The sequence below is a fragment of the Varanus komodoensis genome, unplaced genomic scaffold (genome assembly GCF_004798865.1).
Source record: "Varanus komodoensis strain SLA01 unplaced genomic scaffold, ASM479886v1 scaffold29_1, whole genome shotgun sequence".
NCBI lineage: Eukaryota > Metazoa > Chordata > Lepidosauria > Squamata > Varanidae > Varanus > Varanus komodoensis.
The window spans coordinates 7,190,100-7,213,401 of record NW_025335759.1 but is presented as its reverse complement, the minus strand read 5'-3'; the positions used below and the strand labels follow the sequence as shown (position 1 = coordinate 7,213,401).

The 23,302-nt window shown below is 46.5% G+C and overlaps 1 protein-coding gene across 1 annotated transcript in view; it reads left to right on the top strand.

Annotated features, from left to right (window-relative positions):
• The first annotated feature begins 18,653 nt into the window (after positions 1-18,653).
• Positions 18,654-23,302, top strand: part of RPS6KA1 (ribosomal protein S6 kinase A1) — an 87,531-nt gene continuing 82,882 nt past the window's right edge. The window contains exon 1 of the mRNA XM_044435003.1: positions 18,654-18,752. Coding sequence (XP_044290938.1) covers positions 18,678-18,752 — 75 coding nt within the window. The 5' untranslated portion in view covers positions 18,654-18,677. The remainder of the gene's footprint in view (positions 18,753-23,302) is intronic.

Here is a 23,302-nt window from a genome sequence, read left to right as displayed (position 1 = left end):
TTGATTTCTGTTGGCCTCCTCTCCCATTGGGATCTTTTCTTCTAAATTTTATTTGGTATTTACAACATTAACATACTGCTTCACACCTAAACAGATCTCAGAGCAGTAAACAATAATAAGGAAGGAAGAGGAATAGTGGCTATAGAGTGCTATTTATTATGCAGGTTATCTTAAAAAAAAACTGCTATAGGATGGAATTCCCTGAGCTATTCCATGAGCAGGGCCAGCTAGAGAGGCAAAGCTGAAGAACCGTGATGAGTGGATGAGAAGGTGGTACAGGGAGGAGGTCTCACATTTTCAACGCACTGGGGAACATTTTCAGACATGCTGGGCCTGTACAAGAGGAACAGGCTGCGCTTGAACCGAAGTGGAACCAGACTGCTGATGCCAAACATTGAAAGGTGGCAGAATGGCTTTTAAACTGAACCTCAGGAGAAAGCCAAGAAGGGCTGGGAAGCATCCAGTTTTGGTTACCTCACCTCGAGGGAATGAAGATGAAACAGTTTCTGATTGCCCAAATGTAGAAGGGGAGGAAAAAGGTTCCAAGCGTCTGCTGAAACATGATGACTCAAGTGCCAAAACAGAGACGCACGTGGCAGAGACAACCAAAGAGGGACATTGCACAGAAGTGTCTACACAAATGCTAGAAACTGAAGTGCCTGGCTTTGAAGGAGAAGGTAGACAGAGTGGGCATTAGGGAGACTGGGCAGAGTGGTGGGAACCAGTGGGGGACAGGCATCCCTGGATATAAGCTCCACAGGAAGGGCTGAGACGGGCATAGTGGAGGAGGTGGTGCTCCATACTTCAGAGAAGGCCCAGCACCGAGCAGATTGGAGCACCAAAAAGAGGCCGAACCCTCTGCCGACACACTGTGGGTTGCAGTGCCTGGCTCCAAAGCAAAGGAACATGACATTGACCCCAGACCAGAATGCTCAGGGTGATTTTGGGATGGAAAATGAAATCAGGGAAGGCTTCCCAACAAGGAACTGTCGCGACAGTGACTGACCTCAGTTGCCTCGCATGGACTGCATTATGCCTGTTCCAGTTGCAACGAAGGGGTTAAATGCCCGAAATGATTCTGCCCTTGACCAACTGGTCAAGGAAGGGACCCAAGGGGAAGTGACCCTGGATTTGACCTTAAGTGGCGTTACTCAAGATGCAGTGCAAGTTGTAAACGGTGTTGAACCAGTTGGAAACAGCAGCTGCACTGCTATTGGATTTTGTCTACTGTATATTTAAGTGGAACATTGTCAAAGAAATCCACTTCAAAGGGGGGGGGACTACTCTTACATAAGGGAACTGGTAGAAAGGAAGGTGAAAGAGATTTAAAACCTAAATGAATTGCTTTAAAGCAGTGCCGTTTTTCTGGAGTGGATACCCTTGTGCAGCTGCCATCCACTGGAAAAGGAGGAGAGCCTCAAAGCTGAAGACAGGGATGTTGGTCCAGTGCTGTCGCAGGCTCTAAATGGTTTGCCCCAAGCCAGGGCACTTCACACACATAAAAGATCCACCCCATCTTCCAAAAAATCACACATATGAAACAGATAAAGAAGTCAGGTATAGGAAAATCAAGGATTACCCTCAGTAATCTGTTAGTACCTTTAGCAAGCAATGCCACTGCCTTACCTTCTGCCCCCTCTAAGCCTCCCAGCAAGTAAATAGCTGGCTTTTCATCTTCCAGGTGGAATTACATGTTCAGTCATTTCAAAGTAAAAATAAAAGCATCACAACATTTCTTTTAAAAATTGTAAATATATTACCCAACTTTTTGAGAGCAAATTTTGTATTCCTGTACACCAGCCTAGGAAAGGATGTTACTGTTACTCCACCCTAATTCAATTACTGCCGGGGTGGGGCAATGCAAGGTAATAAAATGGTCATTAACTGAACAAAGGAGCCTTAGTTTTGGTCTTCCTGTTCTGAGTTGCCTGGGCTGTTAAAAATCAAAATGATTTTTGGGTCAAGATTCCAAAATGAAATGGAAGACCAGTTAAGTGAGCAGAAAACAGCTTGTCAGATCTGGGAGGACATGGGAGGGCCAGGATAAGGAGGAGAACAATGGAAGTTGCTTTGAGTATGTTATAAGAAAAAAGCAGAATACAAATCTAATAAATGAATAAATGAATGAATAAAAAATGGGTGAATGAGATTAAGACACACAAAACAAAACACAACACAACACAAAACACAGGACTTTTGGGACAGCCAAATAATTAGCATATTGAAGAAACTTCAGGACAGGCACACGGTAACATCTGTAAGGTGGGGAGCAAGACTTGTAACATGGGTTCCTGATTTGACCAGGAATTCCACCTTAAGTCTAAAGCTGTTCTTAGAGTGTCAAGCTTTTAGCAATCATTATGGCAGAGCCTTTGCTCATTTTTCCCTGACAAATGCAATTTTAAAATTGCTTTATAGTATTGTATTTATGAACTTGAGTTGTTATGATTTGTACTCCACCCTGGAATTCATCTGGATGAAAGGTGCTTTTACAATTTTAAAGATATTAATCCATTGCTCCTAGCCCTTCCTTTCACAAAGTAGCTGTGTTAGAATGAGTTATGCTTTCTCCCGCAAACAATTGCTTCAGCATTCAGTGCTGCCTTTTCAGAAACTGCATAGATTTTTAAATGAGGGTTGCCCGAAGGCACTTTTTATCACATGAAAAATAAATCAGCACCTAGAACTAGCTGCCTGACTCAGCCACTGGTGGTTACCAAAAGCAGGAGTTGATCAGTTTTTCTGACACATTTTAGAAAACAACCGCACTGTGCCTTTGTTTTGTTTCTGGATGATGGCATGAAAGACAGAAGGCCATGAATATCTGTTGATAGGAAATAGTCCAAAACCCCCTTAATGATGATAAACAAATCCAACACTCCAAACAAATGGATGACTTAATGACAATAAGAAAAGTCAGGCCAGCTCTAAAAAATGTGGTTACAGATTGTATCCTGCTATATTAGCCCAGATAATACAATTAATTACTCATGGATTCAAACTGCACCCCCTAAAATGGGAGGGAGGAAGTTGGGTAAATCTTCCTCACCAGCTTCAGTTCCTTAGTTTATAAGATATGAAAATTATTTTTAAATGATAATGATAATATCTGTTTAGCATGTTCAAGTGCTCAGAGCACTTTGCATTTATCTAGCTGTCATCCTTACAACAGCCCTGTAAGGCGAGTTAGCATTAATGCCCCCACCTTGCAAATGAGGGGATGGAGGCAGAGAGAGGGCGGGCTTCTGTAAGACCACCTCACAAACTCATGGCAGAGGCAAGATTTTGGAGAAGACTTCAGCTACCAGGAAATGCACCAAAACTCAACTTCAGTTTTCTCTCTGCAAGATCTTCTGGAGCTGCCTCGATGGACAGGACTGGTTAGAAATCTATGAGTTTGTTCCCAAATGTACGTATGTATTTGAATGTTTTACCCCACCAACTAAGACTAAGATGTTTTGCAATGTATTTTGACAGCAAACTTCCTCTACCAACCTGGCACCCTCCAGAAGTGTTGGACTGCAACTGCTATCATGCCCAGTTTACCATGATAGCAGCTGTGGTCCTGTACATCTGGAGGACACCGGGCTGAGGCAAGCTGAGAAATAGTTTTAAAACCCCACAATTTAACGAGCACAGAAGATTGAGATGGCCACTTCTTGCAGCGCCTGCTGGCATCAGGGAGTATCTAAATTCATTCTCTGGGTCTTCCATCACTACTGTCTTCTATCTACTTTAAAAATCAAATTTATACCCTGTCTTCCTATTAAAAACATGCCCAACAGAGCTCTATAAATTTTGTGCTGTTGGAAGTTTTTACACAGAATTCTAGGGGACGGTAGCTTTGTTAAGGGTGCTGAAAATGCTCTGCTCAAGCCTCTTCTACAGAACTACAATTCTCAATTCCCTGAGGAAAAGGGATGGCCATTAAGAGTCCATTGGGTGTAGTGGTTCGTGTCAGAGCAGCCCTGAGGAGACCCAGCTTCAGCTTAGCGCTTAACCCAGAAGTTCAGCAAGCGACCTTGGACAGTCACTCCTTCTGACCCTACCCTACCTCGCAAGATTGATGGGAGGAATAACATGGGAAGAACCTTGTTTACCAACTCCAGATCCTTGGAAGGAAAGTTGAATATAAATGTAATAGGTAAACTGGCTTTAGCCAACAGCATAGATAGTCCCTAAGAACAAAATCAAGCCTTCCTGTCTTTTTTTCCTTTTTTTGCTCAAAAAGGAGATGATACATGACTTTTGTCTGAGTAGTGCATTGCCATTTTCAGTCTATTTTTCCATTGCTGGGTGTTAATATCATGCTTTTGAGAGAAAAGAGATGCTCCAGATGTGAGACATTTTGGCCTGCATCCTTTGAACGTCACACTTTTATACTTTTTTCCTTTTGTGATAGATTTCTTTCCAACTTTTCCTCTCTCTCCTGCTCTGTATACTTTCTTCCTGCCTGGGACCATGGGTATCTGAAGAGCCAGAGCCTTCCAAGGCAAGTCCGGGCAGCATCTACAGTATGTGAAGTCCTTCCCAGGAAAAGGCAGCCAGCAAATTTTGTGTCCTGGGGGGTGGGGGCAGGAGTGGGAGTCATCTCCCATTCCCCCCCACCCCCGCAGACAAAGTTGCATCATGTGTGGTAAATTGCTTCTGGGGTTCTGACAGACAGAGAAGACTGCTGTATTGCTCACCAGCATCTGATGCAGAATGCGTCCCATGATTCTCCTTAATGAAGCATGAGACAATTCGACTGTCAATTCAGTGTTGCTCTGGAAATTATTTCATGTGTGTACGGGGAGGGTTGAGGAAGGCAAATCTGTTTAGGAAGGTTTCAAATACTTTTATTTGTTTGTAAGACTGAACAATGGGGAAAGAAAAGCATTTAATGAATAGTTATTGCTGCTTTCTACCTCATCTACAAAAGTAAAGCAATGCTATTCACACAAGCCAAAAAGTCTGTTTAGAATCATAGAATAAAAGAGTTGGAAAGGCCAGAAGGCCACCAGGTCCAACCCCCTGCTATTGCAGGACACGAAGTTGCATTCAAGGACTGTCTGGACACTTTTTGAATGTCTCTAGCAAGGGAGATCCCACAACATCTCCAGGTGACAGGTTCTGTTGATGCTTTCACAGTGAGGAAATTCTAAATCTGGTTTCTTTTAACTTAAGTCAGTTATTCCATGCCCTGCACTCTGGAATGGACAAGAAGCAATCTTACCCTTCCTCTTTGACCTGCCTCTATTCTCTCCCTCACTTTGCTCCCCTCCCCTTCTTTGAAAGCAAAGGATATTTTGCCTTTGGCATGCAGAACTAACACACTGGCCCATTTAGGGCACAGCCCGGTGCATATTTACAGTGAAACCCATCCTACAAACCCTATGCATCACTAGCGGGGCCGTGCAGGGGCTTGTCCTGTGTGGAAGAGTGGTAAATTCTGAAATGAGTCTCTCTTCATGACAGTTCCTATTCACGCTCTTAAGCAGAATCCGAAAACACAGGCTGTTGTGTTGATTGCTCTCTCTGTGCATGCACACTTTTATTATATGTCTTCTATTCAAGATCAGAACAGCCCAAAACGTTCTTATTACTACAGGAAAAGTTTGCAACCATATATTGTTGCCTGGAAAATCCATTTCCCCCGCTACTGCTAGGCTTAGGTCAGTGTGAGCTGGGCGGCAGTGGACTTCCCTTTCATCAGGAAGGTGACAGAACTTCTTTTGGGAGAAGACTGAGCCAGAGTAGGAACTGAACACATGCCAGTATCCCTGGCATGATAAGGGCAGCTCACTTGCTATGGGCAGCCTAGAAATGTAATGCAATAGTAACAATGGGCTGTGTACGGGTCAAATTGACAGAAAGCTTGGCTCTGATTCTGGTTTACATAGCTCAATTTTACATTCCACCTGGGAAACAAACTTGTCTACACTACAAATTTAGGGAAAGGCAGGGAGAAAATAGGGACTTTAGGATATGCTTGTTAATGAGGTCCATCCTTTTAATCTTGATCCTGATTTCTAGATTTTCCTTCCTGTTGGATGATTAAGGGAACACATTTTAATTGAGCTCATTTGATCTATTTGGCAGCTTAAACAAACAAACAAACAAACATTGCAATATGTAGCATCCGCCTAAGCTTTCTCTGTTCCCTGTGAGTTATTGTAACTATTCCATGTATTCTAAAAAGACCTTTCATGAAATAATTTGAATAGATAATGTAATATATTCTATTAGGTGTGCTAATTGTTTATTGATAGATGTATAATGTTCATTGTAATATATTTAAAACAGTGAAAAATGAAATAAGTGATAGATAAAATCCAGTGCTTATGTGGAATCTAAACACCCTTGATTTTTTCTGAAACATCCAATCAGATACCGCAGGCTCCTACCTTGATTAATTTGTGCCCCTTGCCAATATTCATACATTAGAGTGGCACACAGAATGACAAATCACTTAAAACATATGCCCCTTTGAAGTACATGTCTGTTCAAAGCAAAATCAAGCAGTGCAATCATAAAAAGAACAAGCAAAGGAATAGCAAGGTCCAAGCAACAACATTCCGTCTGACCACATCCTGTCTGAGCTTCCTTTATTGGGAATGATCCACTATGAAACCCATCAATCTGCCAAAAAGGGGATTCATTTGTTGTAACTACTTGCAAAGTATGCTACTCCTAAAATTTGGGCGGGTTGTTTTATGAATTTGTTTCCTGAGCACAGTCAGTGGTAAATAGATACCCACAAAGCAGAAAAGGGCCCACTTCTGCTGGGAGCTTTAGCCAATCACAGGAGAGGAGCCTGGGCAGTGGAGGCCATTGCTGCTTGTTGCCATGACTACAATCACTCCATCATCCTTCTCTCATCTCCCCATACCACAGATTTCCTGTTTCCTGAATGGAAAGAAGTGAGCAGTGAGGGTCTCGGCTTATTTTCAAACACTGTGAAGCCTTTGACATCTAAACAGGAAGATAAGTCCTCTGGTTAGAATCAGTCTGCCTCTTCCTCACACTAACCTAGTGGGGTGGAAGGTGGCCGGTGACGCTGCCATTCCGGCTTTGTGAGACTCTAAATGTTCATGTTAAACTCAACCTGGAAATGCCGCTGAATTCTCTAGTTAGCACTGACCTACTAAACCCATCTGCCCACTGAGGAAGAGGATGGTTTTACCTCTCCCTTGTACTGTTTTCAAATCCAGTTGTTGGACCATGTCAACTTTGCTTTCAGTTTGGTCAAGCATGCCCCATTCTTGAGAAATTGTGACCCTTGGTCATGGCCTCTCAAGAGAAGACTCTTCCATCTTCGCAGAGTCAGTTGTCTTCCACCAAGCTGGGGAATCCTTTGGCCTCCCAGATGATGTTGGGAGTCCACAGGATTGCACTGGAGCCAGTCCTGTATCTTTACGGTGACATGCAAAGCAGGCAGATAGCAATTGGCAACCTGGTTCATAAAGGATACAAATGGAAGAAATGGAGGAGAACCGTGTCCGCCATGCTGGGTAGCTTGTTGGAAAAAAGATGATAAACGCAATAAGAATATGAACAAATGCTCAATAAATATAGCCAGTAAATTATAGGAGGTGTAAGCAAACACATCTGGGGTGAGGAGATGCTGGTTGCTCTGCCCTGAATTAGGAAGATGCTTGCAGGGCCAAGCCTCAGAGTGGGGAACTTGCAAAAGCTGGGATTGCTTAGCTCAGGCAACAAAAGGGTGCAGTGTAAGTAAAATAAGCTGCACTGCCAGGCCAAGGTCTGGGGGCAGTGCCAGATGGGAAAGGTAATCCGTGTGGCCGTTTCAAGTGCTACCTTAAGCCAACCGTGCAAACATCCTTCAAGGATTCTGCCCCACTGCATTTACTAGACCTCACAACAGCGGTGCAGAGCCTCAGGCCCAGGAGCCAGATGCAGCCCTTCTTGGGAATCGAAAAGACCCTCGGGGATTTCCCAGCAGGGCTTGCTTTCATTTCTTCCTTTCTTCACCCAGTCCACTTTTCCCCAGTTCGATGCTTTCCCAGTGCACTTCTACCCTGCCACATTCTGAAAGGTTAAAATGCCTCTTCTGTGGCTTAATTCTAGCAGTGACTTGAAGTGAGTGAATTGAATTCGAGATTTTGCACCTGTGGCTTGAGACATTCAGAGCGCAGTCCGAAGGGTTACGCCCTCCATGCCCACAAGCCCCCAGACTTGGAGGTTTCTGTGCATCCTGCACAGGGCAGGCAGGAGAAGTGACCCTTACTTTCTCTTCCTCTTGCCGTGCATTTTTGCTAGATGGGCTTTTTTGCCCACTTAGTGAAAACATTCAGAGTGGGAAGGGAAGAGGTAGAGAAGTCCATATCCTGGCCTCGCCCGTCTCCTTCCTGCCCTGTCTTCCTTATCAAAGCACCCGCTCTAACTGCCCTACCTGTGAGCAGGGAAAGCTGCGATCCCAAGGTCTGGGGTCAGAGCTGGGAATCCAAAATATTCCAAGGCCCCTGTGCTCTAGGAGTCATTGGATTTGTCCCTCAGTAATGGATTTAAACTAAGTAAGACACAAGCAGACACACACACACACACACAGAAGAAATGTTGCAGCTGTTCCTGGTACAATAACTCCTTAATTTCTGCAAGAAACTGCATCATAGAAATTTATGGCAAATCAAGAAATAAAGTGCTGCTGTTTTAAATCTACACTCCAAGCTTAAGCTGAAAATGCCACTGGGGTCTCTGCCTTCTTTCCTGTTTAAAATAAGGACTACCTCTCCCCTGAAAGGTCTTTGCTGCTTGGAATTTACAGTTTATTCTTTCCATGAGATTTATGCATCAGATGAACTCTGTGATTCGCATTGACAATTTTAGTCCCTGTGAATCTTTTTCCCTTGTGAAACTGGTGTGCTTCTTTTCCATTGTGTGAAGCATTAATGCCACTGAGGTGAGGAGTCATTAAAAAAGCACACCTTGTTGGAAGCAATGGCTGTAAGGTGAGCTCGTGACACTGCCTGTGGTGTTGCCAAAAAAGGGAAGTCTCCAGGTATTTACTTCTTCAGATCCTCTCTCCTTACATACTGGCATCGCCAACATGCCCCTTCACTTCTTTTAAGAACTGTTTTTTGGAAACTAACAAATGGTGCCAGTTTTGCTCTTTCAAGGCTAGAAGTGTGCTGCTTTTCATCTTGTGAGGTCTACTTCCTTTAAAAAAAAAAAACCTTATTCCAATCCTAATATAGTCTACCAAAATATTTCAAATGTACAAAACAAGAGCACAGACTCAGGATTACTTAAAGTGTAATTAATCTGTGCCAGGTGATCCTAACACAGGAGTGTACTCTTGATAAAGAATGTGAAGAAATTTGCTGGATTAGAGCAAAGTCCACCTTGGTCCAGAGTTCTTACCCAGAACCCTAATAACTCCACCCCATCTAGCCATCCAGCTTAGATCAGCACTGTTGATGGATCATTTTAATATAAGCCATTGAACATAAACAAGCTGACCTCCGAGACTTACAAATGATGCAGGACAGAACAAAGACTCCTGTCCTTTTTTAAGTCCAAAAATACGTGGCTACACATGCTATTTTGTTTTTAAACCTGCCTGCAAGAACGTTGCCTGAATCCAAACACTGGAAACTCTGAAAGACTTTTATGACACAGTCTGTTACGGGGAATGAATTCAGAAAGTTGTAAGCATCCTGAGCTGAGCCAGAGGAGTGATCTAGCAAGAGAATTTCAGAAGGGGAGAGGAGGAGGCTGAAGCGGTCTTAGGACAACCTGTTCCCTGGGCACCCCAGTCTCCTCCACCAGCCAAAATGCCCCCTTATCCTCTCCTCCAGGGTCATTTTCCTAGCCTTGGAGGGACAGCCAGAACAATTCTTTCTGCACTGGCTTTAAGTAGGGAAGGCTGGAGTTCCTATTTCCTTCTCTGAGTTTGGAGTAGGTAACCAGCCTCAGCTCTGGCAATCCAAAGTACCCTGGGACACACTGTGGTCCCCTTATTTACTTTACTATCAGTTGATGCAAAAGCAGAAAATTCAAGTTTACAGCTGAAAAAGAAGAGATTTCTCCTTCTCCAGCTGATGGTCTGTATAGTACAAAACCTTTTACACTTCACTTTTTCTGAGTATGGAACTCTGTGCCAATCTGTGTATCTCCTATCATGTGGCTGTACATAAAGTACTTCTGCACACAAGTCATGATTAATAATTATGGAATTTACCGCCGCTGGATGATGGATGCTAGTTGAGATGGCTTCAGAAGGGAGATCAAACAAATTCATGAAGGATAATGTTGCCACCCTGAACATGTCCTCCAAGAAATAAGTCTCATTACATACAATTGGGCTTGTTTGTAAGCAGAACTTTGTTTGTCAGCAATTAATACAATTGCATTGGAGCAGGATTGATGGTACTGAAACATAATGGCAATACAGAACATCAGTGTTGAGATGCATTCTTGAAAACCTTTACACCTGCCCAGAGACACCAGAGCTTCTGTGTTGTTGTTGTTGCATTGCATGTATATCTGCCTTTTTTTCTTCTTGTGAGGAATCTACAGGAGTTTACGTAGCACCATTTTATCCTCACAGCAACAACCCGAGAAGTAGATTAGACTGAGAATCCGTGAGTGGCCCAATCTGAGTATTCTGAGCCAATTCGGAAGCACTGATTTATTGAATTCTTAGTGTGGCATCTGTGAAAACTAAACTTCCCAATCAGGTGCTTTAGATCCCAACTCCCTCCAGCCCCAGCCGGCAAGCTCAGTCAGGAATCCCAGGAGCTGAAGTCCTACGATTTCCCCCCGAAAATGGAGAGTCACAGCTTGTGGCATGTTGCTGTACTGTGAAAAATGGTTTCTGGAGATAAATGGAAACGCTGATTCCTTCATCGGCTTCCTGAATGCAATCAGTTGGCCACTCTGGGAGCAGGATGCTGGTTTAGATGGACCTTTTGTTTGACCAGGTAGGGCTTCTGTGTGTAATTAATGGTGGCATTAAGCCTAACCTTAAACCTGCCTCATTCTGGACTTTCAACAGTGAAAGATGCATAAATCAATCAGACAAGTTCTTTCCATCCTTTACAACTGTGGAGCATCATGCTCTGTGCCGGAAAACATCTCCAAACACAAACAGAACAAGAGGAGATATCTATTCCTGGCCAAGCCCATTTTGCTGCCTGAGCCAAAAGACAAGCTGGGATCCTCTCCACGCCACCGACAGAAGCCAGCAGAGCTGGCAGGCCAGTCTCACTGTGAGGGCAGCAGCCTCTGCCACATCTGGAAAGAACAGGCTGCCTGGGACGCCTCCCTCTCTCTGAACAGAAGGCAGCAGCTGCCCCCTTCAGCCTAGTGACAGGCCTGGCTGTTCCTCTGGGGCTTTGCTCTCTGCATCAGAACTTAGACAGCCTGTCTGGGCCTTCTGGGGAATTTACAAGCATATTTCTGTGCACTGGCACCTCAAGGACTGTCAAGCAAGCAGCGGAGGTGGTCCCAGGCTGATTTGTCGGATGCTGACACCCTATCACCCTGTGTGATCAGGGTATCCGCATAAATGTCCAGCTCCTTCATCTTTAAATCTATGACCAGAGGTGCAATTCTATACATGTTGAGACTGGAAGAGCCCTACAACTCTCTGGCTGGCAGAACATTTGGTCCTGTAAGAGGTGTGGTTTTTTTTTTACCTGTCCAGAGAGGCATAGCATTGCACCCTGAATAATTTGGTTTATGATAATAGACTAGAGCAACCTACTCCCACCTAATGCATTCAGTACCTATTGGACTGCAATTCCCATAATTCCTAGCCAGCATGGAAGGTGCCAACCAGACTGGGAGAAGGCTGGGCTCGCAATAGGTAAGTGCTAGCACTCTTTCTAGACACAGGTACTTCCTGCAGGGCCCTTCAAATGGACCTCAAGCCAAAGAACATCCTCCTCCTCTTTATTATGTAAGTTTCTAACAGCAGGTGGGAGAGAAACCAAGATTATCTGGCCTCCCACAGTACCTTTAACAGAAGTTTGAGCTACCCAGATAAAGAGTGTGTGTGGCAAGTGGGTGGGGAGGGGGGGGACCTGCAGGAAGTTGTCCCAGGTGTGATATGGAACAGGCACACCCCTCATTAACTGGTCATTTGTTGTTAGGGAGATAGTGAGGAAGGCTGGCTCAGAAGCTGGCAACCCTATTTATTATGTGCCTCATCCACTTTATGCAAGGTGAAATAGAGTTACAAGCCTCTTCTCCCCTGGATTTTGCCTGACCATCTCCTACTTGATCTCTCAAGTTCAGCTGCTCCTTCCAAGGTCAGTGCTGGCTCCATCATGGGCAGAGGAAAGGCGAACCAGCCACTGGAGGGGATCTCCCACTGTGGCGTCCATGTTGCTTTTGCTTTGAAGCAGTCGGTCTGCATGAGGGGGAACGCTGGGAGCTGGGCTGGCCTGGCAGCAGCACCCACGTTCTGCAGACCACTGTCTGTCAGGGACCAGCCTGTGGCACCGTTGCCTGCCCTGCTCCTCAGTCCATGAAAGCGAGCAGTTTCTCAGACTCAGCTGCTGCTCCCAGTTCAGCCCATGACTGGGCAAACAGTTCCTATTCTAAAATGTGTCCTAAGGCTTAGTTACTGGTAGGACAAGCTTGAAGCTAGCCCGCACTGGCATTTTGGCTCTACTTCTTTTGCCTTTGGCCCTGCCCGCCTCTGGAGTTCAGCCTCCACTCCCATGGAATTTGACCTCAGGAGGAAATGAATCTGTTATGATTAATATGCATACACTGCTTTATCTGCTAGAAAGCCCTGTAGGCAGTGTGCAACCATGTAAAACAATAAAACATTAAAAACAATAACATTAAAACTATCAAAAACATCTTCAAAGGATAATTGAAAAGATGCATCTTTATAATATAAAGATTATGATAAATTCCCATTTTAAGAGCTAAGGGTCCATTTGTAGTGTTCAGGAACCATTCAGTAGAACGCCTAACAATTATTTTCACTATGACATTCATATTCCACCTTTTTACTTATTGCAAGGAACCCGTGGTAACTTTCTCTCCTCTTCTCCATTTTATCCTCATAAAACCAACCCTGTGAAATAGGTTAGGATGAGAGTTGTGACTAGTCCAATATAACCTAGTGAGCTTCTGGGTCAGGTGGGGACCAGATTTGGTCTTTCCGAGTCCCTTCCCGAGTCGCAACACTTCCATTGTCCCTTTGCTGCAGGCAGTGGTGCCCCCCAAAGTTCTTCGCAGCTGGGCAGGTTCATAGCAGCTCCCCAATAGCAAATTAAAAGTTTCAGCTAGCAGGTGATGGGAGAGAGATTAGAGTGAAGCCTTTCAGTAATTGGGCCTCCTTCTGGCTCGGTGTCGGGCAGATCCCTATGTTCACGGGATGAAGGGAAGTGGAAGGGACACTAAAGGAAGAGCTGCATTTAACTCTCCACTAGGAGTTTATTTAATGTCAGTGTTTCAGCACAAGGCAACCTCATGCAAACTGATTTACATGGAACGCTTGCATTCATGCTTAATACCTTGAATTTCACTCACTCTGCTGCACAGGCAGCTCACCAATACCACACGCCTTTTTATTTGCTTTCACTGATGTTCTGACATCAAAGGCGATGCATGGCAGTCATGTTCCCGTGGTGCGTTCTCTCTGTCTCCCTGTGTCTTTGCTGTTATTGTAGCTCGTTCACTTTAGTCTGCACAGGGAAGCAAAGATGTGCTCCGCAGAAGGTTCGCTGCATATCATTTTATGACAGGGAAAGAATTATTGAAGGCACCCTTGACAATTGGCAACGTTATTCATCTTCTCTCTACACATCATTTTCTAGCTATCCTAACTGGCACTACTGCATGGAAAGAAACAGGACTTTTATACATTTACAAGCAACTGTTTAAACTCAAGTAAACATTTATATCTTGCAAAAGCATAAATCTTTAAGCTTGCACTAACAGATTGCTTTGGAAAAGGCCCTGTTGGTCTGTTACCAGCAAACATAACAAAGAATCATACAGCATTTTTAAAGATTAACAGATTATTTGTGGCAGAAGCTTTTTATGGACTAGAGCCAATATTATCTGGTAGATGAAATCTTATCCTTCATTACCAGACAGATAGAGGTGCATGTGTGTATAGGGGATTGTAAAATACAGGTGAGGAACTGATTTCCTCCAGATGTAGCTGGAATTAAATTTGAATCACTCCAAGCCAGTACAGTCAGGGCTAAAAGGAAGTACAATCCCTCAGGATCCGGAGGGCTACAGGGTCCTTTCTCTCACTTAAGCAAGGAAGCCATGTGGCTATCAAATGGGAGAGAGAGTTGGTGACACCCTAATGAACTAGAGGAGAGGAACTTCCCCCCACTGTCCCCAAAGAGGGTGCAAGGCTATTAATTGCATTTTGCCAGACTATTGGCTGTGCTGGCCAGAACTGGTGGAAAGCTGAATGCAAAAAGACTGAGCGGGTCACATGTTTCTCCTCCTGCCCCCTCTTCTGATATGAGTACCAGACTGTTTCTCTGGGTACTGAGCCTTGTACACACAAAGATTAACTATCAGCCAGTCTGGAAGACACCCAAGGTATATATCTAAGTATAGAAACACTCTGGGGGGAACCCCAAAGACAGCCTGCCTCAAGCTTGCCAGGGCTGATGGAAGTTGCAGTCCAATACATCTGGGGGGTGCCAGGTTGGGGAAGGCTGCAGCAATGTTATGGAGGGGGCATGCCCCCAAATATCTTAGGAAGGGTTGAACATGCTCAGTGACTGCAGAACCAACCGGCTTTCTTCAACCTGGTCCCTTCCAGGTGTGCTAGACCACAATTCATGCCCAAGCATCCTAGTTCAATACATCTGGAGAAAGCCACTAGAAAAATCTGCTAGTCTGTGTGAGCTGGGTTTTATGGGGAGGGGGATAGTCTTTCTGGCATTGTTCTAATAGCTCAGAACACTTCTGGTTTAAATTAAGCCTGTAAGACTTTTAGCTCCCCATTATCGTTGTCAGGCGTGCTGTCAATATGCTAATTTCCTTGAGATGAAATGCTTGAGATAATCAGGTCTGTTAAAGAGGGGGCGGAGAAGGAGCAGAGCCCTCCCCTCTCTTGCAAACTGCACGGAGGCCCTCTTTGCCATGTTGCCTGCATAAATGTCCTGGTTGTGTGTGTGTGTGACCTTGGCAATGAAGTGCTTACTGTACTACTGGTGACTTTGGAGCAAATAAAAAGGAAACGGTTTTATTTTTAATGCATTTCTCCTGTGTACTGTTGGCAAGTTTGACCTCCAGGGTCGAAGATTTCCTAGCAGTTAACATAACCATACAAGAAGAGTTTTGTTAGCTCCCTGGTATCCTGAGCTGTGAAAGTAAGCTTCACAAGGAGTGGGTGGGAAATTAAGTTCAGTTTTTGGAAGAATGTACCCAAGTGCACAAAGTCCTTTGTTATGGGGAAAGCAAGGACTTGAAATTTAAACCTCTGTATTTGGGAGATACTGAAAATGACAAATTAGTCCATCCAGGAGCAGGGCTCTGAGCGCCTTATTCTTAACAGAGTGGGTCTGAATTGCTATATATTTGTCCATTTTTAGCAGTTTTATGACAGGCAGGCATGGCTTGGTACTCTTAATGCTGGGAATAGCTCTACCTGTTAAATTTGACTGCCAAATATGGCATTTCTTTTGTTTTTAATATGAAAAATTGCCAAAGTTTTTCCTATTCAAGAGTGAAAGAACTTGATTTAAAAAAAATGAATACAGGGGAAAGAAAAAATGGACAGATTGTCTCTTTATACTCTCTTTATACTCTCTGCATAGCATGCCCAGACGGTCAACATCTGGGATTTTGAAAGCTTGAAATAACATACAAACAAGTATTTCTGTAATACTTGATGCCCAACAGGCAGTGGCAGACTTGATTTCAGAATGATGCGTGCAAGTTGTCACATGAGTGCCACAAATGTAGCTCATGGACCTTGGTTATATTTGAGCTGGGTCTCGGCATATCGGTCCTATTTCATGGCATATAGGATTGCCCAAAAGCATGCCTCTGAGCATACAGTGAATGAATGTTCTACTTATCCCTGGCCTGAAACAGCTAGAAGAAGGGAATCTTGACCAGAGCCTGACTTCCTGGTCCTGAACATCACCCTCTCTGATTCAAGAAATTGAACACTACTCCTTCCTCCACTGTCTAGGAAGAGAAATTTGCAGGAAGGTGACTTGCTGCCTACTAATGCTCAGCTTGGATGATTCAGAGCTCTTCATTTTTAGATTCAGTACTTCACGATGTGAAGCTAACAGCTAAGGCTTAACAGGTGCAACCTAAGTCAAAACAGGATGTGTTATATAAAGTGTTACAGAAGTCAGCCATATTCTGACTTCATTGAGTTTATTTTTAATTAAAATACATTTTGGGTTGAATCCAGACTGAAACTGGATCAAATGCATGGGTACAAGTGGACTTCCCCACTTCCTTCTCCCTGTAGCAGTTCCTCCAGACCAGAGCAGACCAGACCAGACCTCTGGAAGAACCACAAAAGCCCCACTGAATGTGATGAACTGGAGTGTCTGCGGGAGATGCCCAAAAATCTGTCTGAGGGACCGTCCATGAGCAGAGCCCTTCCTCTCAGAAGGCAGTTTGGAAATCTTTTAAAGTTTATACATTTCCTTTCACCCTGTTGTTGCATTTTATGGTTTCAGATTTCGTTTTGTGAACTGTCCAGTAAGGCTTAGCTACATAGAAATGTAATAAATAAATACAAATTTAATATATAAGCAGCTTTTAAAATGTCAAAGGGGTGCGTATAAATGCTTTATCTGTAGGCTTGTCCTCAACCCTCTTCACGGAGTGTTCTCAGGATCTTTGTATCTGGATTAAAAAGGATACTTTGAAACTGTGGACTCTTAAAAAATAAACGTAACTGATACACCTTAAACTATAACATAAGAATCATCTATAGGGTCCACAAAATAAATGAACTGTGTTCCTCCAAAATGATTTTTGGTCTCTGGGGGCACATATTCAGGGACAACTTTATTCACAAATAGAAAGAAACCAGACTTCAACAAGGCAGTCGCACATATTCAGTCTTCGGAGATGCTCTGCCATGTGACCCCTAGCCCACCTTGCACTGTGAACTCCATAGTCAACTTCCGATGCCGAGTAATTTCTAAACAGGCCAACCAGAAATTTAGTAAATCCCTGTGGACTCTTTTTTTTCTGCCAACATTTTCATAGATGGATCATAGAGCACGTAATGAGTCAAGACTAACAGGCTGAAAGATGATGTCCGAAATTATTCCAAAAATCAGAGGATATTAACATTCAGACCTGGAGCTTTCCCACCATATTTGTGTCCAAGAGCCTCTATGGTTAAAACCTCACCTAATGTTAAGAAAGAAAGAGGTATGCGGGTGATGTAATCTGAATGGGGTACAATCTATGGACCTTTTCTCGCATTCTCGTTCAGAAATGCCACATAATGGGAAAAGTGACTGCCGGGTTTTCCAGCTTGCATGGGATATTGCGGCTACCAACTCTGCCTCCCAACCTCCCTTTGTCATTGGTTGTGCTCCTGCTGCTAAATTTCTCATCCCATGTATGCCTTCAAGATTCAGAGTATGGATTCCAAAGGCTGCACGCTGAAAAATGGTGGCTCTACAAATGCCATGAGTACAGGCCTTTGGGACAGAGGTCCAGGGCCCCACACAGCTGTGTGAACAGAAGGATCCTCACTCATCAGCAGCGCTGGCTTGCCACGATCTGAAGTGCAGCAGAACCACTAAGTTCGCAGTCTGAAATGACCCACTGCATCACTGCACAGCTCACCAGCCGTCTCTGGAGAGAAAGTGGCCCAGAGTCCTCGGTGGCCTTAAGGGCAATGATTTTTGACTCTGGGTTCCCTGACCTACTTCTCCGTGAATAATGCTACCTGATGCATGTTTGCTGGAATGCCTTTGACGCGAGTTATTCCCCCACAACTCCAGTTAGCAGTAGAAACAAGGCAGTCTTCAAGGGAGGACAAAAGCACCTACACACGTGGTCCGAAAGCCCACAGTGGACTCTCCACGGCGACAAGGGGTTAAACCCAATGTTTAAACGTGGAGTAGACGCAGGTCCTGTCCAGTTCATTAGCTTTCCGCTCAACGTCAGGCTTAGACCCAATCCTTCTTTGCATGGAGGGGGGAACTCCACGTTCCCTCCACTGAACTCAACGGGGCTCGCTTACTTCTGAGTAAACCCATTTCAACTAGGAGCAGGCTGTAAGAATGCGCATCGCGGCGACTGGCAACTGAGAAGCAGCGGTGGCGGCCCCGGAATCACGAGGCCGAGCTTCCTTTTGGCGGGGCGGGGAGAGGAGCTGCTACCTGGAGCAGCGACGAGGCGCGCCGCCCGCCCGCTGCCGAGCGTCCGTCCCCGCCGCGGCGGCGCCACCCTCTTTCTTCCCGGAAGGCGGAGCGCCCAATCGGACGCGCCGGGCCTGCGCCGCTGCTCCGCCTCCCTCCAAAAGGAGCTCGGTGCGCGACGCGGTGGCCGCCGCCGCCGCCGCCGGGAAGCGAAGCGCCGGGACGGTCTCGGGGCGCAGCAGGAGCGAAGGCAGCGGCGAGGCGAGGCGAGGCGAGGCGAGGCGCAGCGTCCGGCCGCAGCCCGGAGCGGGCGAGTGAGCGAGCGCGGGCGCGCCGCCGTTTGCCGGGCAGGGGCAGCAGCGCTCGCGGGGCTTCGAGGAGGCAGCCGCGATGCCGCTCGCTCAGCTGGGAGCGGATCCTTGGCCCGACATGGAGCTGGTGGATATGGAGCTGGACGGGGCGGAGGTGAGCCGCGGCGGGGGCGCTCCTGTCTGGGGGCGCGGGCGGAGAGGATGCGGGGGGACTGGGCGAGGGGCGGGGTGGGGGAGGGCTGGGCGAGGGGCCGCGGCGCGTCACCCCTCCTCTTCTCCTGGCCGAGTCCCGCAAGCAAGCGAGGTCTCCTCCCTGGTTACTTTTCTGGGCTGCGCGCAAAGGGGCGGCGTGTGCGCGCCTCTCGCCCCGTTGCGCGCGTTTGGAGAGGGGAGAAAGGGGAGCGCGCGCATCTTTTTCTGGCTAGGCTTGGAACTGGGGGGACCATGGGGCAGTGGTGAGTTGGAACGGGGGGGGCGGACTGGTTCCCTCCTTCGTGGCCCCCTTCACCTTTCCTGTAATGGTAACCAGGTGGGTTACTGCTGACCTCGATCGCGCCGACCGCAAAGAAGGGTTAGGATTTCTGCGATTGGGTGGCGGCGGTGGTGGTGAATATCAGCAATATCGCCCTCACCATTTGGCCCAAAGAAAGCGGCCGGTTCCTTCTTCTGGAAGCTATTAAAGGTGACCAGCTGGGGAGCACTTTTCCTGCTAATTAAAGTAACCCGAACCACATTGGTCCGATCAAAGTGCGGCTTTAGGGACGGCATCCGAACCCTGCGCCTTCTTAATGGAACTGGCCTGCCCGCCCCCCCCCTTCCGCCCCTCCGTCCTTCCTTCCTTCCTTCCTTCCTTCCTTCCTTCCTTCCTTCCCGTGTTGGGGAAGGAGTTAAGAAACCTTGATGTGGAAGGACGGGTGGAGGGTTAAGAGAGAGGATTGCTTTTCCTGATCGTCAGCAGAACATGCCCCAAAGCAGGCTCCCAGCTGTTCTGACACGAATGAGTTATTCTCTCTTAAGGGAAGCAGGAAAAAAGGGCTTAAGTTAGTAATGCGGCACGGGGGTTTATTCATTCTGCCCTGCGGCTGAGGCATGACTGTAATGCACTGATCGTGCCTTGCCTGGCAGGGAAGTCGTGCTGTGCCCCCAGGAGTGCCGTCCCCGAGGCTTGGCGTCTGGGGTGCTGTGCCCTGAGAGATGCAGACTCAAACTAGTGCATCACATTTCTTTAAGGACAGGTTCCAGTCTTTCTCTAATGTTCTGATAAATGGGACCTCCTGTCAGAACCAGGCTGGAGTTTCTTTAATGCATGAAACAGCTGCCAAATAAAATCTGGTGTAAGCCTGCAAGGCTGGAAAGGAGAAGAGAGAACCTGGATAGGTAATGATGACCGAGGTTTGTTTATTTACTGTTCATTTAAAGCACGGTGTGCACTTGAGGGGCGAAAGGGCTGTTTAAGACCAAATCCTGAGCACATTTGTCTGAGTAAATTCTGCTGAAGTCAGGGGAGGGGTTATTTTTGAGTAGATAGGCACAGGCTTACACTATACTTTGTTGTAACTCTGCGTACATTTCCTTCAGACCAAGCCGCCTCGGCCAAAGTAAGACTTGCATCCAAGTTAGACATGTCCAGGGCCCTGCCTTTGAGTATCTAGAGAGCTGCCTTCCACAACCTGGTACCCCCCCCCCAGATGTTTTGGAATATGTATCCCGGAATTCCTGACTGTTGGCCATACTGTCTGGGGCTGACAGGAGCTGAAACCCAGAATGCCTGGAGGGCACCAGAGTTGGAAAGTCTGCTTAACTGGCTGACATTTGGCAAAGAGTATCTGCAATATCCATGTATAATAAGCCACTCTCTTTCTTAGGGCTGATTAACGGGCTGATGTTTGGCAAGGGTCTGTCAGTGCAATGGTGAAAGGAACAGCACCTTGCTGCCTTTAGCAACTGCAACCCTGCCCGGAAAGCTCCCAGTCTCACAAGGCAGGGCGGGTGTGGCGATCCGGCAAAACCCGATAAGGAGCCGCGATTTGCCTGAGTGGTGTGCAGAAGGTTGGACTGGTGGCTCAGCAAGAGGCATGGCAGACGTGGCGGTGGGAGGGCTGGGCTGCGTCCAGATGTCAACTCTTAGCCTGAGCAGTGCTGGGCACAACTGGAAATATGCCCGTTTTTGGGCTGCGATTCCTGTCACTTCTGACACACATCCATGATGTTCAGGGTGAATGGGAGCTAGAGTCCAGCAACATTCGGAGGGCCCCAAGTTCCCTAGTTCTGCCTGAAGTGGTGCACCAAGTTGTTAATTTGGGTGCCCTGGGAGTTCTTGGGGGATGGAAGAGTTGGCTCAGTGTGTGTGTGTGTGTGGGGGGGGGGTGTATTTAAAGCAGTGGCCTCAAGAAGTTAGCTATACCGTTTAAAATGGGAAATGTTGATTTCTGATACCACCGAAGCATACTGTCCATAATCGGGTAGCAGAGCGTTCCCACTGTTCTCACAGCATGGAATGAGGCGCCTCATGGAAGGCCAGCTTTCAATCATGTCCCGGTTCCTTCAGGTTTCTCCTCTTGAGCACTTGGCTGGTGTGTGCGTGTCAGTAACTTTTGTCCTTTAGCGTGTGAATTTCAGTTCCACTGGGGATGGTTCTGCAGGTTTTTGTTGCGCTAAATACATCATTTGATTTTTTTTGTGGACTGACTAGTATGTACCGTGTCCAACAGAAGCGCACACACAGGCACAGCAGCAATGGCCATTGATCTGTTTAATGGCTTCATTACTTTCTCTCTATGCATTACGATTTATTCTTAATGGCCCACGCTCAATGCAGTACCCAAAGTGGTTAAGCCCTCCTTTAGATAAAGGAGACAAAGGCAAGACAGGTTGCCCCTTTCATTTGTTTTTCTTAAAAGTTCCTTCTCCCCATGGGGTTTCCTCTGATTCTTTGTTTTGCTTCAAAGAATAATGTAGCCTCACTTAAGAAAATAATTCAACCCTTTCCAACTCTGTGGAATTTTGAGTCCAGGCTGGTAGCTTTTGTTGCCATTTATTTTTAACAATTATTTTTTTAAAAAGCCAGTAGCCCTAGATTAACCCTTATATTAGTTATGCAGGCATGACTGGACTTAATGTCAAGGGGAAACCTTTACCTTTAGTGGTGTTTGGAAAGCAAGTCTCTTTAGTGGGACTTACCTATTCCAAACTTGGGATCTTTTATTGGAAAAAGGTGTTCATTCCCTCCCCATGACAGGGGAATGCAGCCGTCTTTCTAGGTTGGAGGAAGCGCTGACATGTGTGGTGGCCTGCCTGGTTTGAGCTGAGGATGAGAAGAGAAATAATTGTGCTTCCTGTAGTGTGGCAGGTACCAGGTGTGGGATTGGCGGGACAGTGAAATGTTGCTTGCCCATGAGATTCTCTTCAAGGCATTGTGCAGGAGAAATCGCTGAATTCTCAACTGTGTAGCTTTGGGTGGCATCATGGAAAGCTCTCTGTGTGCAGCAAAGGACTTGGCTGTGCTTTCTCTCTCCGCTGCGCCAACTGGCCATAGGCAAGGATCTTTGGGTCTGCCTGGGAGTGTTCAGAAAAGCAATCTGTCTCTGTGCATCCTGAAGAGGTGCTGTACCTGGAGTCTCAGCACCTCATTCTGCCTAACTGGAGACCCAGTCCTATGCCAGTGTAGGCAAAGCGGTGCCCTCCAGAGTCTACAGTGCCCATCAGCCTCAGCCAGAATGCCCACTGGTCAGAGATAATGGGGTCAATCAGCAGAACTAAGTGCGGGAGGTGTTCCTGGCTGGCTGCCACTTCAGGAAACAAGTGCCGTGTTGCGTTCTGTGCTACTGCAGACCTCCCCCGCGGCCATTCCTGCCTGTGGAAGGCTTGCATGACAGGGAAAAGGACCCAGTTCAGTTTCCCCCCAGATGTGATGTCTCTTTCTGTGCAAGGAGGAATTTGTCTTGGTGTGTATATGTGCAACCTTTCACACTTGAAGCCCCCCTCCGGCTGATCTGATCTGCAGCATGAAGTGGCAAACCCCCAGTGCATTCTAGTGATGGTCCCAAGGACTGGCTTTTGTAGACTTCACTACCAACACTGAGTTGGCCGTATCTGGTACTGGCCAGGTTCAAATGATTGATCAGTGGGGGGAAAGAAGGCACGGTGACAACTTTTCCCACTCCCTTGGTTCTCCTGTGTGTGGTTTCCGTAAATTACCCTTGTTCTGCAGGGCTTCCTGTGTCATTTGAACCTGGTGAGGTGTGTGGTGATACGTGGCTTGGACAGCAAGGCCTGGGTTCTGAGATGGTTTTGAAGCCACCCCCCCCCCCCGTACATTCCCCGGTTCAAATGACACACAGGAAGCTGCATCTCCTGAGGATGAGCTGCTATTTTGAATATTCAGGGTGCAACAGGGGAGTGCCATCGCTTCTGTATCCAGTGAGCCTGGGTTGTTGGGGTGGCCACACAGGACCCAGTGTAGTGGAAGGTTGCAGGTGGCTTGCCATCCACCCCTATGACCCACCACCAGTGGGTTAGCATTTAAGTAGGAGCTATGATAATGTGCCCCAAATACTCAAAACGGTGGCTGTGGCAGCCACACAGAACCCCACAGTGGCTTCGTATCGCATGCAAGCCAGACGGTTGCGAAGTCTCATAACAGGGCTCCATAGAAAATTCCCCAATGAGTTACGCTAGTTATTCAGTGTGACCGGTGCCACAGAA